General features: G+C 38.4%; 3 protein-coding genes and 1 pseudogene across 10 annotated transcripts in view; 3 read left to right on the top strand and 1 right to left on the bottom strand.

The window, feature by feature from the left end:
* LOC117210109 (titin homolog) overlaps nt 1-5584 on the top strand; it is an 87747-nt gene extending 82163 nt beyond the window's left edge. For 6 of the 8 annotated variants that reach the window (XM_033452790.1, XM_033452792.1, XM_033452791.1 and 3 more), the window contains 7 exons: nt 515-809; nt 900-1041; nt 1290-1489; nt 1562-1714; nt 2355-2478; nt 3264-4416; nt 4535-5584. In XM_033452790.1, coding sequence (XP_033308681.1) covers nt 515-809; nt 900-1041; nt 1290-1489; nt 1562-1714; nt 2355-2478; nt 3264-4416; nt 4535-4767 — 2300 coding nt within the window. In that variant the 3' untranslated portion in view covers nt 4768-5584. The remainder of the gene's footprint in view (nt 1-514; nt 810-899; nt 1042-1289; nt 1490-1561; nt 1715-2354; nt 2479-3263; nt 4417-4534) is intronic. The other 2 variants (XM_033452794.1, XM_033452793.1) reach the window with 2 other exon arrangements.
* On the bottom strand, nt 5472-8406 carry LOC117210110 (esterase FE4-like). The gene is made up of 8 exons (XM_033452795.1): nt 8207-8406; nt 7487-7775; nt 7167-7352; nt 6750-6955; nt 6497-6653; nt 6071-6397; nt 5840-5984; nt 5472-5765 (listed from the first exon to the last, which is right to left on the bottom strand). Exons 1-8 carry the CDS (start codon nt 8339-8341, stop codon nt 5630-5632), a joined length of 1581 nt encoding a protein of 526 aa, XP_033308686.1. The 5' UTR covers nt 8342-8406; the 3' UTR covers nt 5472-5629.
* A 2634-nt stretch (nt 8407-11040) lies between these two features.
* LOC117210233 (chitinase-3-like protein 1) lies at nt 11041-13609 on the top strand. The gene is given in 7 exon segments (XM_033453042.1): nt 11041-11174; nt 11401-11471; nt 11739-11802; nt 11978-12639; nt 12742-13031; nt 13117-13275; nt 13277-13609. Coding segments are annotated over 5 exon segments (1416 nt in total). The 5' UTR covers nt 11041-11174; nt 11401-11471; the 3' UTR covers nt 13518-13609.
* Nucleotides 13610-13974: 365 nt separating this feature from the next.
* Nucleotides 13975-14618, top strand: LOC117210342 (annotated as a pseudogene).
* The last annotated feature ends 4346 nt before the right edge of the window (nt 14619-18964 follow it).

The following is an 18964-nucleotide window of genomic DNA, read 5'->3' as shown; positions in this document are numbered from 1 at the left end:
AGTCGAGGAGAAAAATAAATAGGCAGATATAATCAAGTAGACAGGAAGTTGGTATTATGGAAGTTTAATAAAACTACACAGTACTAAGTTTTATTTATTATATCCTTATAGTACACAGATTATTTAGTAAATAATTCAAATTAATACTTACATGTTTATGTAAAGAAGCTGCAATTAACGCAATTTCGTTGATATTTATTTTCACTACCTGTCCACTTATCTTTGTCTTTGACTACATTTTGCAAACTTGTTGCAGCTCACAAGTTATTTAAATTTCAATCACGCTCTCGCTTTGACGTAAAAATATTTTAACAAAATCTCTATGAAAAGATTGAGACGAAAAACCACGCATATCAATAACGATTATTTTACTTTTTCCTCGAGCTTATGAAATTTGACAATGATAAAGAAATACGAGTGAGCTGAGAAACGATTCAAAGTACACAGCAGCATTTCAAATATTAAGTATTTTGTATGTAACGAAGAAAATCCATGAAACATTTGACATTTCCAGAATTCAAGCCACCGTTCGAAGCTCGAATAGTGGAAATGGAAGATGGACAATTGTTTAATCATCGATACGAGATATTGGAGGAATTGGGCAAAGGTCGATACGGAACTGTACGGAGGGTGGTGGAGAAATCTTCAGGTACGAGCTTCGCGGCAAAATTTGTCAGGACCATCAAAACGAAGGATCGAGAGCAAGTTCGAGAGGAAATTAGAATCATGAACATGCTGCGACATCCAAAACTCCTCCTTTTGGCGGCTGCTTTCGAGAGTCCTCGAGAAATCACGATGGTTACAGAATAGTAAGCTTCCATATTAAAATAAAAAATATATTTATCCGTTTATAGAAACGTTAAAAAATAATTTGATTCGTAAAACGTTATATTCCTTAGTATTTCTGGTGGCGAACTTTTCGAGAGAGTTGTTGCTGACGATTTTACCCTGACCGAAAGAGACAGTATACTGTTCATGAAACAAATTTGCGAGGGTGTCGAATATATGCATCAGAATAAAGTGGTGCACTTGGACCTGAAGGTAAGGAAAGGTGTCATTTGTTTAGTTGAAACCTTGAACATTGATATAGATTTTACTGTTTTAAAATTATTTAAAAATTATTACTATATTACCCTAAATTATATTAATTACATTAAGTATAAGTAATTTAATAATTATGCTACCCCACAGAATTGTTTGAACTGCTGTAACGTAAATTACTATTCAAATTATTATTATAAAATTATTTTATTAATTTTCTTTAGTTAATACAAATGAATTTCTTGCAGCCGGAGAACATAATGTGTCGAACACGAACTTCCCATCAAATAAAACTCATCGATTTTGGTCTAGCACAGACACTCAAACCAGACACACCGATCAGAGTCCTTTTCGGCACACCAGAATTCATTCCACCAGAAATAATAAGTTACGAACCGATCGGTACCGAATCGGACATGTGGAGCGTCGGTGTAATCTGTTACGTTCTGTAAGCGATTAAAATACGTAATTGCACTCTTTACAAGTTTATTATATAAATAACAACGTCGTAAATGCTCAGCTTAACCGGTTTATCACCATTCATGGGCGACAATGACGCCGAGACCTTCGCCAACATTACTCGGGCTGACTACGACTTGGAAGATGAGGCCTTCGATGCGATTTCCAACGACGCTAAGGACTTCATCAGCAGCCTGCTTGTCAAACGAAAGGAGTACGCGTTTGATAAATATACTAGTTACAGTCTTTATACTGTACAATTAGTTTTTTCAATTGGCGTGGAATACTTCGCGTTAGAGGAAAGATAAATTCTTCAATATTCATTTGTTTCTATACTTTCCTAAACTAATTTTTTCTACGCAACTTGGGCATACTCGTCGTTGCATATAATGTGACAGCGAAGGAGAATATGTAAATTTTCGGAAAAAAACTACAAGTAAATTATGAAACCAAATTCGACAATGATTTACGATTGAATCTACCGTGCAAATGTATAGATACTACGGTGTAAAGGTTGAAAATTATTCCTATGTTGCTTACGTTAGAATATTACAAGTGAAAATTACGAATGGAAACTTCGAACAAGGCTCTGAAATGCGTTTAACATATTTTAGGAAAAAACAGTTTTTATGTTACGCATTAAGCTTTTACGTCCATAAGTTTCAAATATCTGACGTGCTTTTTGTATTCGATATTATTTACATCACCTTCTAACGAAATATCTGCAATCTGTATGTACTAAAACGATTGACAAGGATTGTAGAATCATACTTTACTACTGATTCAACTGTGTCCAAAATGTTCTATAAATTCTTAATCGAGGTTTCTATGTAATTAATTTATTATATTTATAGATCGCGAATGTCGGCGAGGCAATGTTTGGAACATGCTTGGATGGCGCAACACGCGGAAGCCATGAGTAGGATAGCTTTGCCGACAGAGAAACTGAAGAAATTTATCGTACGAAGAAAGTGGCAGGTAAGAATTAATAACTCGATACTCGTTACTTTACATATTTTTCACATCGTCCGTCATTGTGATAGATTGCAATGTTTTGAGCTTGTTTAAAAACGATAAGTAATTTACGATTTACGGTAAGTAATTTGATACTAATATCTGAAACAACTGTTGCAAATTGTCCCGAGTAAAACAGTATTGTATCTTTTCAAAGAGTAAAGACGAATATAGTTTTTTCTAAAACTGTGAAATTGATGTATCGAGAAATTCTTTTACGCACAGTTGATACACTCATAACAAAAACGTTCCTTGTAAAATTCTCCGACTTTTCAGATAACGATACATTCCAGTAGTCGAAAAGAAAATCCATAACGTGGTCGAATTAATATTATAAAGATTGATTAATACCTTAACTTATGGTCGAATGAAAGCTAATAAATTCAATAGAAACAACGTTTGTTACGAGATCCATAAATTTATGATTACGATTCAGCGATACATTTACAGCAATTGTGTAATATGATGAATATCTTGCTAGAAAAAGAAAAAACAATTTTATCAAATCGAAATGGAAGATACTAGAGTATCCTTTTGCTCTCCTGGAAAAAGACAAACCTGGACGAGGATCGGTTTCGTTATGAGCAATTCGATTAAATCATTCTAATCATGCGACCCTCTTTCATTCGAAAAAGAATTATTTTGTTTTTATCAAAACTAATCACAAAAATTCGATACCGTAGTTGCCACTAATCTAAGCATGGATTTGATCGTGTTGCGTGTGTGTGCGCTTCTGTTTGTTACGATAGAAAACAGGAAATGCCATTCGTGCACTGGGAAGGATGGCGATACTTTCAGCGAACAGCAGACGAAGTCCGACAGCGACCGCAGAATCCTCGCCAACCTCGGATCCCATTGAATCACCACGAACGATCGATTTTGACGTTTCATCGAACGAACAAAAATCACGTGACATTGACGATGCGATAGAAAAGAACAACGGGAGCACGAACGAGCTAGATACTCGAGAAAGGAACCTGTATTCGTTCTGTTATAAGACAAAGATGAACATCTCGCCAGAGGAAACGTTAGACCCGTCTCAAAAGGAAGTAACAGGCGTATCGTCGGACCTTGACGAGTCGTCATTGAAAAATGAACCGACGACGGATCACGCGGGATCGTGTTCTCAGGGAAATGGATCCGGAGGGACCCGAGAAACTGATACAGTTGAGGAAACTGAGGGCCAGAACGAAGTTCAGTCAGAGGAACTGCTTCCTATGGAGAGAATCGAAGAGGAAACCGAAATCGTGACGCGATGTCAGGTCGAGGAGCGCACCTTGATAACCGAAGAAATTTCGATTTTAACGAGTGTAACCGTGGAAGGAAAAAGTTTGATCGACTTCAATGACAAATCGCAATCTTATCAGGATTTACTTTGGGACGAGGTTACTACAAAATCAACGATCAATGATGAGATTAATTCTCCGGAATTAGTGACTTCAGAATGCAAACAAGACTCGACTTGGAACGTGGAAGAAAAGACGATCAGTGAGGATACATTTATGGAAATAAACAAGGAATTGAAGCAGAAGACGGACCGAGAATCGAGTGTAAACTCGCAGAAGTCGCGTCGGGTTTTCAGAGGCGACTCGCGAGATTCTGGGATCGGAGATTGTATTTCCAATTTATCCGCGTCTTCGCAACAAGTGAACGAACTGGGTATTTCGTCGATTAAAGAAGAAGAGGCGGACAACGAAAATAATAGCGACAACCTTAAAAACGTGTTACAAAAGGTGGAGCAATTTGAAAGTCGTAGGACATCGCTCGAGGAAATCAGCGAAATGTCAGACGCAGGAAACATTGAAGTTTCGGACCCAAAGAAACATACCAAAGGAAGTATCGAGGTAGCTACACTGAGTGGTGTGACTAAAGCTTCGCGTGAAATTAATCGACAGCATGAAGGTGTGTTCAATAAATAATTTTCGTTCTCCTCTTTTTTAACTAATCGAATTCTAACGAGTAACAAGTATTTTTCGATAAATGATTTTGCTACAACATTTATGAATTGATATGTTTTTAGTGCCCGACGAAATTGAGGACCCAAGGCTGCTAATCGGAAGAATTCGTAGCAAGTTCGTTCCGACCGGAAACGTGAGTCGTACCGCCAAATTATTCGAGAAAGAGGCAGCAGAATCGAAATCACCGACGAACGTACCGCACGTGTCGCAACGTACAAATCCTGTGGTCACTATGACGCCAGGGAAACCACACAACGAGAGGATACAGAAAGCTTTCGCCTTTTGGAATAAATAAGCCGTGAACGAGTGCATATGAGTCATCATCGATATCACTCGGAGAATAACCGGTATTTTTCGATAAATTGACGAATATTTTAAAAATCGTTTGACTGAAACTTTATGGGTTATTACACCTAAAAGTGTTATTTTCGTGTTTTAAAAGAGTCACGGATGAATAGAATTATTAATAATATATAAGTTGTTTTTTAAACATCGAAACGTGCGTTGTGTTATTACACAAACAATAATTTAATCATACACCAAACCTCGTTAATAATGACGAAAATGAAAAAAAAAGAAAAAGGGTAAAAACTGGAACTTTATCAACGCGATAGTGACGAGTTGAAGTTTAGTCTGAAACAATTCTAATCGCAAGAAAAGAAAAACATATTTATTTATTTAACGACAAGTTTCTTATCAGCCCCACGTAGCCTGAGATGAATATTTATAGCATAGGTACAACATATTTACAATTTATTTCATTGCCATTCTTTATCTCTTCTTCTTCATCGAAATTGCACTGAAAAACATTTCGGCGCATTGAAATTACGAATAAGACTTGATCCTTGACATTTACATTTTCTGTTGTGTAGATATCTTCGATGATTTCGAGAGTTTTGATTTCGAGATACTCGCAAATTTATTGCAAACGAGAAAGAAAGATGCGTTTGCATGGTCGATGCGTGTAAATAGCTGTCAGTAACATTTTACAAGCGTAGAAAATATGTAATGTATTTATTACTTCCTTTGCACCCTTTGCTTTCTTACAAACGTAAGAAAGTGATTACATGTATTATTATAAATTACATGTGAATAAAAAGAAATAAAAATTCTCCCAAAATTAATTTTCGTCCCACGCAAAAAAAGATTGATATAGTCTACTTAAAGGATAAAAGATGTGGTGAAATAGGCAGCAACTGTAACTCGTCGTCAATTTTCAAATAACACAGATCTTCCTTCGTTGCAGGCTTCCAATCAACGTTGACAAACTCATCTTTGACCGAGGTAGGATTCCTATATTAAACATATACGATATATAAATTCTAAAATTCGGATTCATGCTTTTCGAAATCACGTTGAAAATTTACCCAGTTATAGCAAAATTGGTCCACATTCTAGTCATTCTTTCTAACGTAATCCTGTCCTTCGTACCAATCGCTGGTGGATCAGGATGTTCAGTTTTACATTTGGGTAAGTATAGCAAATACGCGACATCGTCGGTATGAGACGCTCCTGCGGTATAAGAGCAAATATCGTGTTTGATAGTTGTGTACATAATCTGATAATTATGCGGCAATGGATCTAAAAATTAAAGTTACCAGAAATCTGTCGTGTTACTAGAAGATCCGTCGGGGTTTTCTCATTGCCAACGTATGAAAATACACAGAGATAACTAGGCGCGGTCGTTCTTTTCACGCGATCCTCTAGCAACAACATCGCGGGAATGCCGAAATTAATAAGACTGAGTAATTTTGAAAATTCGGTTAAATTTTCCACGCTGATCGGTTTTCCATCGAAGTATTGATTTTTTACCAACGCGAACAATTTTTCCATTTCTGCATCCCCTAATTTCTTCAATAATCCCAAATTTTTCACGTGACCATAGAGATACTGGTTGAAAGCATTTATTAATTCTCCGCTCTTATCTGAGAAACACGAAAATCGCACAGTATCATTGTTCGTGTAATAAACAATTATCTTTAATATCTTCCTCTTTTTTCTTTTAAATTTTTTACTATACTCACCTTTTATGAGCATCAAATATTCGTGTGCCGTGTAACTGATTATCACGGGCACATCTGCTTCTTTCGTAATTAATTGTTCGATCGGTTCTGGTAAAACAGGATTCTCTGCCACTTCGTCACTGTTGGGTCTAAAAGGTAGGATACTGGCCTTCTCTTTCTACAATACAAAATGACGAGTTCAAATTCTTTGTTTGTTCTAATCTCCAATTTTTGATTATAATTAACGAAGTATGTTAAAAAAAAAAGTCGTTGCCTCCGGAGATAAAAGTGAAATTTGGGCTTTTACGATGTCCTCGGCAGGCACTGTTCGTAAAAATTCAAAAACTTCAACAGGATCATTAGAATCTTTGCCAAGAAGCGAGGCAAGTTTAAAACCGCCTTCAGAACCATTTTCAATCTCGGAATTTGCCCAAGGACACGTCAATGTACCACTCTGCAAAATCGCTTTGTGAAACAGTCCTAAAAATCGACATAGAACTAACAGGATTAACAAATCTTTTCGAAACCTCGATATATCTCGATAAATCACAAAACATTTCGGTGCATTGAAATCACGAATAAGACTTGATCTTTGACATTTACATTTTCTGTTGTGTAGATATCTTCGATGATTTCGAGAGTTTAGATTTCGATTAATTTTATGAAGAACGTAATCAAAATCACGTTTTACCTTTCGCCCGAGGCGATACGAGTAAGGAATGTACCAAAGTTGCTCCAGCGCTAACTCCAAAAATCGTAACGTTATTGGAATCTCCGCCAAAGTTGGCGATATTTTCCTTCACCCATTCTAGAGCTGCGATTAAATCTTTTAAGCCTATATTTCCTGGCGCGACTCGGTGACCCAAATTTAAAAATCCTTGAAATTTAAAAAACTGGATAATTCTAGAGCCTTTCTGTTTATTCGTAAAGTAAACATTTTGTTTCTAAATTGCATGCACAATCTCTTTTTTGATATTTTGCGAATGTATGTAAAACTGAACCAAAACTAACCGAATGCGCCAAGCCTGTAGTTAGCTGAGACAACTACAACATCTTTGGCGAGTAAATAGTCGGGCCTCGATTCGTGAAAACTCGAATTGCCTAGTATGAATGCCCCTCCATGAACCCAGAACATAACAGGCTTCGATTGATCGAGAGAATTCGTGTAAACATTCAAATAAAGACAATCTTCGTTGCCAATAACATCGAAAGGCGGATTTTCTTCCAACTGTAGGCACATGTATTTCGTGTCTTTGGATGTATCCAAGATACCAGTCCATGATGCAGGTGGTTGAGGATCCTGTTTTTGTAAGAAAAAAAAAGAACACTTGGATGAAAAATAAATACAACATTACATGACGCACTACTTTAACTATCTGTACAAATCATTCGTATTAATCAGATTCTATTAAACGGTACTTTAAACTTGCTGTAACGTTAGGTAATTTCTTCAAGTTGTTTCCAATGGTAAATAATTATTCCGAATAGCTTGAACAAAATGTAATAAAATAATTTCGATTCCACAATTTTTCGATTTCGCGTGAACGATATAATTATGGGAATTGAGTTCATACTCGAAAACCGAGAATCATGAAATAGGAAAAAGATTGGAATTTCAACTCCGCTAGTACATATTTCTTACAATTCTTACATATTAGAATTGCTACAAGATGATATTTGACATGACGTGATAAAGTTGAAATAAGTCGAGAACAAGTACCGGAAACGTACCCTAAATCTAAGATTTCCGATAGGAGGAGTGGCGAAAGGTATCCCTCTGAAGGCGATATATGACAATCCTAGGCAACTTTTCAATACTGCGCCTTCCAATTTTCCTTCCTTCACAGTTACTAACGGTTTGCCCATTGTTCACAAAGTTCTTGCCAACTTGATACTGCCATACCTTTTCGCGTACAAAACCGTGTATACTCATAGCAATATGAATACTATCCAATTCTTACTGTCACATCCATTAGTATTATCAGACAAATCGTTAAAGGTATAAATTTCAAACGACAATAATCTACGTTACAAAACTTATAAATATGCAGTCTATATATTATGTAGTCTTCGTGTCTAGATATACAGAATATATTATTGTTATTAACGGTACTACATACTATTACGATTACTATATTTATAAGTAAGTGGCCAAATGTTAGAATTTAATCTCGAAATTAAGATGAATAATCTGTGGAAGACACAATGTTTGCGTTGAAATAATATTATGTGATATTTATTAAACAAAAATTACAGGAAATATAAGTGAGCGTTGTGGAACGTTGACAATTGGCCAGTTATTCTTAGATTGACTGACTTAGTGACCCATGGCCCCTGAAGAGATTTTGAACCCCACTCTCTATGCAGTAATGAGTGTGACCTGTGTAGACGTCTGTGTGGCGGCACATGCCACGGAACCTTCCAGAAGCTTTGCGATACAAAGCGTGCCCAATGTGCCATCCATATCCTTACGCTTCTTCCGCCGAATTTTCGGAAGAACATGCACGCACCAGCCGCCATGGTACATCTAACGAACGCATGCTAGCGGGGATATCGCAGGGCAACGAAGGGAAGAATCCGTTCGATCAATCACCTCATCTGTATGCGATTAATATCGTTGTATTCCAACACTAAAGAATACATATAGTCTGGAATATGTATAGTATGAATAGTATGGAATATAAAATTACATTTTTGGTAAACGCTAAAATATGGATAAGACGGTCGTTCGTCTATACTGACGATTGTACAAAAAATGTTAGAGTATAGGAGATCCTTGGGACCCGCTATCCTACGACGCAGTACCGCAGAGGATTTCACGTATGGCACCCTCGAGTATTTTGCCCTTATCTTCTTAGAACCAAGAGTGACGAAAGTCAGACAACCGCTGCGAGCGTTCAAGGCTCGCGTTTGCTTATATTTGTACGAAACATTGTTCCTATCGTCGATGATTAGCAAAAACTGTGTGCGAGGACACAAAACACGAAGCAAATAGCAACTTCTGTTTTCGTTTTCCTTATCTTCTATACGATAAGTTTTACAAACTAGAAGTTAAAATATCTACTACGACAAACTATTAGTTTGTCTACGTAAGTGGGTTAATAATTTTCTGTAGAGAATCTCGAGTTGCATCGATTAACGTTCCTAAAAAAATATATCATTTCATTTAAAAAACAAATCACATGACTAGTAATTAAAACTGAAAACTAGTGACACCAACATATATATGTCTCCTTCTTCGAAGCTGTTCAACTTTTATGCGAAAAACTTGCCGATATAATTAACAGCAGTGAAAATATTTCAGTTCCTAAAAAATATATCATTTTATTTAAAAACCAAATCACATGACTAGTAATTGAAACTGAAAACTAGTGACACCAATATATATATGTCTCCTTCTTCGAAGCTGTTCAACTTTTATCCGAAAAACTTGCCGATATAATTAACAGCATTGAAAATATTTCAGCTTAAGGTCTCGAGTAACTCGCCCTGTATACTTTGCTGTCCTTGTATCGGATATTTTTCTAAAAACTATCGCCTGACAGTGACATTAGCTTTGGCATAACGTTTGATTTAGAAATAATGGAGGATTTAAAAATTCCTCGGAAGCAACTGATAAAAGTAATGCGATACCAGGAAATATATCGCGTTCAAAGCAATTGTTCTCACGATATTATATGTATACATATATCTGTAAATGTAATACAGTAAAATCTCATTAACTCGAAAATATCTATAAGACAAAACTTTTGTTCATTCTCTTCCGCTTCGCTGTAAAAGCTTCTGCAAATCTATACAATATAAAGATAGAAGAATATAGAAATATAATCTCCCTTTAGCTTGAATCATTTCCTGCACGTGTAGATGCGTTGTTTTACCTCTGTAACTTGGATTCAGAGAAGCTCGACCTCTTCGAGTCGAGGTCCACCCACATAAGTTACGGTTTTATCATCGCTGCGTTTGGAGCTCGAAGTATCGTGCCATTATATGTCTCCTATGTAAACTGAATATGTTTCGTCAGCCAAATAAAAAGCAAATTACGCGCCTCTGCGCCTTTGAATATGTGTAAACCGAAAAATATAATCCATGTATAATAAGGTCTCCGTATGTCGAGTTCTCGTTCGTCAAAAATCTCACTTACTGGAAAACTTCGATAAGTCGAAACCTCCACAACTGGAAAATTTTAACTGTTCCCGTGAGATTCGAGTTACCAAGATTTTACAGTATTTATAATTGTCATATCGTCGATTTAAAATTTATTGAACACCTTTCAGACAACTTTATCGTAATGTTTTCGTTCGTACGAAAGATTGTCATATTTAACATAGTCAAACATCTGGTGATTTGTAGCGATTGATAAGCTGTGGATCGATAGTGGATATTAAAGGAAAAAAGTAAACACGATAATGATTCATTTTCGTGGCACACCCTGATTGTAACTGAGTCCCGATGAGCGATTGATGGATGGTATAATGTTTAATTCAGTTATCAACTAGCGGGCTGGTTTGAAGTTTACTATATAAAAGTCTGAATCAAGATATCTGAGAAAAAATTGCTAGTCGATACCTAATACGCGATAAATGCGTTTAAGATACTTGTCGGAGTTAGTTGATATATCAAGTCCCTTACGCTTTGTGAACTGTGACATACCGATACCGGCTGCGACAAGTGCAAGTTGAGCTCTGCAACTTTGAAACAGGTAACGTTTATTTAACAATTCTTATTTATTTAACTTTGTTTTATATTTAATATTTAATATTAAAGTTCTGTTTTACTATGTTAGTTTTTACTGTGTTTGGTAAATTTTATCGCGAAATATATATTCACGCTTGAAAATTTCTTTCGTTCAGCAATGTTGTCTATTTTTAATACTTTTCACAGTGCGTTATTCATTTTATGCGTTCTAGTATTATTTTTTATTTCAGTTTTATAGCAAGCAAGTGAAGACGCCGTTTGTCGCTATTTGTCTTACATACACACCTGTGTCAATTTAAAGGTAAAAGTACATTCGAAATATAAACGTGACGTTTAACGCTAGATTTATTCGAACTTCTCTTCGAAAGAACTCTTTCCTGTATTTTATTTTCACAATTATAGCCTAGTACTCGTACAACGATATGTGCGATCTTGTTAAAATCGATAACAATTTAATTAATCAATTTAAAAACATTAACGCGATATATCGAATTAAGCTCTCCGTTATTTGCATTTCCATCGATGAAATTTCTATCGTTAATAGTTAACAAAAATTGCTTATTATCAGATGTTGAAGGCGCTGTTCCTGATTGCTTTTATGGCGTATGCCACTGCGAACAACACGACTGATAGTAAGTATGAAATACATAATTACCGATAAAACTAACGATCAATAAATTTCTGTTTAAGCCTCGTTATCGGTATCGTTAAATAATCCCGTAACCCTCGATATATTCTGTTCTATTGAATTGCAATAATAAACAGCTTAAGTTATAGTAATAATGATAATCCGTTTCCGATAATCAGAGAAAATCATTTGCTACTATGGTAGCTGGTCAGCCTATCGTCCTGGACTTGGAAGATTCGAACCAACCGATATAGATCCCACTCTATGCACTCATATAATCTATACCTTCATTGGTATCTCTGAGAATGGCAACATCAGAATATTGGATAAGTGGATGGATCTACCAAACGGTAGAGATGGTTATGGAAAATTCACCAGACTTCGTCAACTGAATCCAGAAATGAAAGCTTTGATAGCGATAGGTGGTTGGAACGAAGGTTCCTCCAAGTATTCCAAGGTTTTCGCGAATCCTATAAAACGCGCGCGATTCATCCGGAGCGTGATTACATTTCTGCAGATGTACGATTTCGACGGTTTCGACATCGACTGGGAATATCCGAACCAACGTGGCGGCAATCCATTCGACATACAGAACTATGTCACGTTGTTGAAGGAGATGAGAGAAGAATTCGACAAATATGATTACATCCTCAGCGTGGCGGTGGGTGCTGTTGAAAACTCAGCTTCTAAATCTTATGATATTCCACAAATGGTGCAATATCCTCACTTAATTAATTTGATGGCGTACGACTTGAATGGACCGTGGAACGATTTCGCAGCGATTAACGCTCCTCTATATTCGTCCTCGCAGGAATCTGGCAAACAAGCTAAGCTCAACATGGTAAAATTGCATTCTCGGTTATCTTCAAATTTTATTCGAGTTTGGTATCAAACGAAATATTCGATATATCGATTCTGATGTATGGGAACATTTACGTTTTAGCACCGGTCTGTTGAATATTGGCTCGAACAAGGTGCACCACCTGAGAAACTCGTTGTTGGTATTCCTGCTTACGGTAGATCCTTCACCTTGGCGAGTCCCTCGAAGAATGACATAGGTTCTAAAACCATCGGTCCTGGAAAAGCTGGTCCTTACACGCGAGAAGCTGGTATGCTTGGTTACAACGAGATCTGCGAATATATTCAACGGGGATGGACGGTGCAACGCGAACCTGAACAACGTGTACCTTATGCTTTCAAGGGCAACCAATGGGTTGGATACGATGATACTATGTGAGTATTCGCTGTTACGTGAACGTAAAAAGAGAGATAAAAGATATAGAAATAAGAATGTAAAGTAATATGTCTATGTTGCTAGATCTGTCGAAGAGAAGGCCAAGTACGTCATGTCTAAGGGACTTGGTGGTATGATGATGTGGAGCATCGAAACCGATGACTTCAATGGTGTATGTGGTGATAAGTATCCGCTTCTACGCACCATAAATAAGGTGTTGAGAGGATATATTCCAACATCGCGTGATCGAAACTAAACCATCAACGCTATCGTCATCGGATTCTGCATGCACGCAGGAACACTATGTTCGAGATCCAAAAGATCGTTCAATATTTTACTATTATCGACACGTACACAACAAATATCTGGTAAATACATTTCATTGCATTTCTAGAATTGTATTTGATAAAACGTTCAGTGGTTGCAATTATAGATATGAGATGCAGTGTTCCTGGTTGTTAGATCGATGCGAAGATATAAAATAAGATATGCGTTACATTAAACGAGATAATGTATTTTGTAACGGAACGTAATATTTTAAATACAGTTCTAAACATGCTGTAATAAATGATTATTTCAAAAAACGACTATAAATGATTATAAAATAAAACTAATATCAACTGTCATCATTACCAGTTATTACCATTAGCATTATCACTTATCATAGCTACATTGTCATGGCATGTATTTCCTCTAATAAAATTATATTAACATATACATATCCATATACAATTCTTTCGTGAGCAATAACATCACATAGAATTGGAGAATAAAGTTGAGAATTAGGAGAGCATGAATATTCTTCCTGTGTACAAGCTTGGGCCAAAATAATAATTATGAAACTCATTTAATAATAATCGATCGATCTCGAGCCGTTTGTATAGTGCAATTAAAAGCAAAAGGCACTTGTAGTTTGAATTCGATTGAAATAGGAATTGACGTTCCCTGGAATTGCTTCAACCTCGAGTATCGCAATACGAATTACAACAACCCATTTTGTTACTCGCCATAGTAAGTATGTATTCGATAATACGTCGATACCACCGAATTTCAAGAATATCTATCTAACAACGTTGTGTTTGATGACGGAAATGCAGCTTTCCAATTTTTCTCAATGTTTTCCTGCAATATTCTCCTATTCCAAAAAAGATTATTTGTGAATATCAAAATAGTAATATTGATACCTCGTGTTGACTAAAATAAGAATGTCTTCATTTCAATAATATTCTGTTAATTACTGTTATGCATTCTACTTGTGTAGGAAGAGTTTCCTGGAGTTGACACTAAAGTAAAAATAAACTGTGGTGGTCATGTAGCACAGATTTATGGTATGTGTCAAGCTATTTTTAAGGCTTTCGTGGCATATTATCAGAAATGTAAGCATTGAAAAATTCAATAGTAGATACACATATGTATATAAATACATTATTATTATTATTTACATGAAATATTTCTGTGTAGATATCGATGTAACAAAGAAATAGAAAGTAAGAGCTACTGTCATTCGGTATGGCCGTACACTTATAGTTGCTGATCTAAAACGTTGTGAAGCAAAAAAATTTGGTGGTCCTAATGTCAATTTTTGATGGTAGATTCCTTTCGAATCGTTAAAAAGCATCAATAGCCCGTTAGCCTGTTTCGTGTGAAACCTGAATTTTCATTTCTTGTTTCTCTCTTTCTTTTTAAGAAGATATTCTTTTTTGAAGAAGATATTCTTTTTAAGAAGATATTCTTGTTTGCTGATTAACGAAGAGAGTGTAAAAGAATTTTATCTTGTTGTATGGCGAAATTGTGCAATGAGTGCCATTTTATAACTCTTAACTGTATTTCTGTTTTATCGGTATGGTCTAAGGGAGAATTGTAGAAACATAATAAATGGAAAGGGAAAAGAAATTCAATAGAAGAAACAAGTTCAATAGAAGAACTAAATTGAATACAAGAAACAAATTCAGTGGAAGAAACAAATTCAATCGAAGAAAGCTTAGTAAAATGCTATAATATATGTATAATTATTCCCTGATTGGTAAGGTTCGAACATTATTTCGTAACATCAGCTTCTTTCTTTTGTTCACTTCCTTTATTTCTCTCATTCTTCTGAGCCTTAAGCATATTACAAATTTAAGGTGCTATGAAATATTCAAATATGTAATGTTTATATGCAAGTTTCAGTGTAAAAGGAGAATAGTTCTTTATATTTCATAATGGACTTAACATATGTATCTATCTTACGACTAATTACAACTAAAACGCAAGCATCTCACGGTATCCCACAGTATCCAACGGCGTCCTATGGTGTCCCACGTTGCAGTCCAGTCTAGATCATCCAAAATTCTCTTAGAGGCATTTGGTGATCCAAACTGGACTGTTGCGTAGTTCTTGGCTTGGCATCGTTTTCCAAAGATTAATCACTTGATTAATCTTTGGAAAACGATGCCAATTACCAGGTCTCACCACGAGGAGGTGACTACGCAAGAGACCCGCCCATGGGTTACTTAACATTACACATGAATCTCGACATTCAACCTGTTGGCAGAATGTCGAGTTTTGACTCTACTTAACCATGGGCCTGCGTATGGAAATAGTTGTTTCGTAGCCTAACTGCGAAACACATATCTCCAACGCAGCGCTTACATGAATCTTTACAAACGTAGAACAAAGCCTACGTAACGCAACATCCATCTCCCACACAACGATTACATCGATCAGTACAAATATCGTACAATAATTCGCATCCCTACTGGCATCATTCGGTATCAAACACACATTTATCTAACTTGGAATGAAAGGAAGAAAATGTAGCTACTGACACTGTATATACCATTTCGTGTCTCGCAGAAGGGACATACGACTCGCTGTACTAAACTAGTTATCGTTCTATTTTTGCGACACTGTAAGATATTGAAGATACTAAAAATTTATAAACTCTCACGTGATCTCAATAAGTATCCCTTAAAAATGGGTAAACAAGAAAATGCCCGATGAATCAGATGATAAAGGAAAAAATCGCGGCGCGCCCGAAACGAACGAGATCGCGATCTCTCGAAAGAACTAACAAACCTACACGACGTACTCCCGTACACGAGATAACCCCGAGGTTCAGCGGAAAGCCCAAGAATTGACCGTAACTCGATTCCTGTTTCGCCGTTCGAAACTTACACGAGTCGCGGTCGATGGCGCCGACCGATGATGCTAGTGATCCACGGGTAATTCAGCCGTGGATCCAGCACATAGGCCAGCAACTTAACACACTCCAACTGAACATGTGGAACCCGGGGATGGACCGCTGAACAGGATTACGAAGGCAAGAGGCCTCAACTGAACAGTGGGGTCCACTCACGGGGAGGGACCGCTGAACAGGATTACGAAGGCATTGACCTCAACTGAACAGTGGGGTCCACTCCCGCGGGCCCGAACAGAATTACGGAGGACGTGAAATTGCAGGTCCCTAACCGAGTACCAAAGTACCAATCGGACAGGACTGCAGATCCACGACTGAATCCCCAACAGATTCGCTAGCATCACCGGCGGGACGACAACTCCCGCGATCCGATGCGAACGTCGAGCAGTCGTCGAGCAGTCACCAAGACAGAGGTGTCCTTGGGGCGACTTACGAATCCAAAGAGTTGTCCAGTGCACGTTGACCCGCACGTACGCGAAATACGCGCGAGCGAGTACGTCACGCTACGGTTTGAAAGAACTGAGTGATCGCGAACCGATAAATCGCGAGTACAATAAGTACTGTGTGGTATACGAGTGAAGGGAGATGAGATCTTTCTTTTTTTCGTTCTAAGGTGGATAAATGTCGTTGTACAGAATGAGCTCACAATGCACTTAACATAGGTATCTACCTTACGATTAATTAAGACGAAAACGTACGCATCCCACGGTGTCCCACGGTATCCCACGGTGTCCAACGGTGTCCAACGGTGTCCAACGGCGTCCAACGGTGTCCAACGGTGTCCAACGGTGTCCAACGGTGTCCAACGGTGTCCAACGGTGTCCAACGGTGTCCAACGGTGTCCAACGGTGTCCAACGGTGTCCAACGGTGTCCAACGGTGTCCAACGGTGTCCAACGGTGTCCAACGGTGTCCAACGGTGTCCAACGGTGTCCAACGGTGTCCAACGGTGTCCAACGGTGTCCAACGGTGTCCCACGGTGTCCCGCGGTGTCCCGCGGTGTCCCGCGGTGTCCCACGGTGTCCAACGGCGTCCAACGGCGTCCAACGGCGTCCAACGGCGTCCCACGGTGTCCAACGTTGTCCCACGGCGTCCAACGTTGCAGTCCATTGTAGATCATCCAAAATTCTTTTCACGGCATTTGGTGACCCACACTGGACCGACGATGTCCCACGTTGCAGTCCAGTGTAGATCATCCAAAATTCTTTTCGCGGCATTTGGTGACCCACACTGGACCGACGATGTCCCACGTTGCAGTCCAGTGTAGATCATCCAAAATTCTTTTCGCGGCATTTGGTGACCCACACTGGACCGACGATGTCCCACGTTGCAGTCCAGTGTAGATCATCCAAAATTCTTTTCGCGGCATTTGGTGACCCACACTGGACCGACGATGTCCCACGTTGCAGTCCAGTGTAGATCATCCAAAATTCTTTTCGCGGCATTTGGTGACCCACACTGGACCGACGATGTCCCACGTTGCAGTCCAGTGTAGATCATCCAAAATTCTTTTCGCGGCATTTGGTGACCCACACTGGACCGACGACGTCCCACGGTGTCCAACGATGTCCCACGGTGCAGTCCAGTCTAGATCATCCAAAATTCTCTTAGAGGCTTTTGGTGATCCAAACTGGACTGTTGCGTAGTTCTTAGCTTGGCATCGTTTTCCAAAGATTAATCAAGTGATTAATTTTTGGAAAAGGATGCCAATTACCAGGTCTCACCACGAGGAGGTGACTACGCACGAGACCCGCCCATGAGTTATTCAACATTATGCATCGGTCTCGACATTCAACCTACTGGCAAGAATGTCGAGTTCTCACTCTACTTCATGGGCCTGCGTAAAGAGATAGTTGTTTCGTAGCCTAACTGCGAAACACATATCTCCAACGCAGCGCTTACATGAATCTTTACAAACGTAGAACAAAGCCTACGTAACGCAACATCCATCTCTCACACAACGATTACATCGATCAGTACAAATATCGTACAATAATTCGCATCCCTACTGGCATCATTCGGTATCAAACACACATTTATCCAACTTGGAATGAAAGGAAGAAAATGTAGCTACTGACACTGTATATACCATTTCGTGTCTCGCAGAAGGGGCATACGAGACGCTGTACTAAACTAGTTATCGTTCTATTTTTGCGACACTGTACGATATTGAAGATACTAAAAAGTTATAAACTCTAACGTGATCTAAATAAGTATCCCTTAAAAATGGGTAAACAAGAAAATGCCCGATGAATCAGATGATAAAGGAAAAAATCGCGGCGCGCCCGAAACGAACGAGATCGCGATCTCTCGAAAGAACTAACAAACCTACACGACGTACCCCCGTACACGAGATAACCCCAAGGTTCAGCGGAAAGCCCAAGAATTGACCGTAACTCGATTCCTGTCTCGCCGTTCGAAACTTACACGAGTCGCGGTCGATGGCGCCGACCGATGATGCTAGTGATCCACGGGTAATTCAGCCGTGGATCCAGCACATAGGCCAGCAACTTAACACACTCCAACTGAACATGTGGAACCCGGGGATGGACCGCTGATCAGGATTACGAAGGCAAGAGGCCTCAACTGAACAGTGGGGTCCACTCACGGGGAGGGACCGCTGAACAGGATTACGAAGGCATTGACCTCAACTGAACAGTGGGGTCCAGTCCCGCGGGCCCGAACAGAATTACGGAGGACGTGAAATTGCAGGTCCCTGACCGAGTACCAAAGTACCAATCGGACAGGACTGCAG

This window comes from Bombus bifarius, unplaced genomic scaffold, assembly GCF_011952205.1.
Source record: "Bombus bifarius isolate JDL3187 unplaced genomic scaffold, Bbif_JDL3187 scf7180000008199, whole genome shotgun sequence".
Classification (NCBI taxonomy): domain Eukaryota; kingdom Metazoa; phylum Arthropoda; class Insecta; order Hymenoptera; family Apidae; genus Bombus; species Bombus bifarius.
This window is presented reverse-complemented; position numbering and strand designations above follow the sequence as displayed.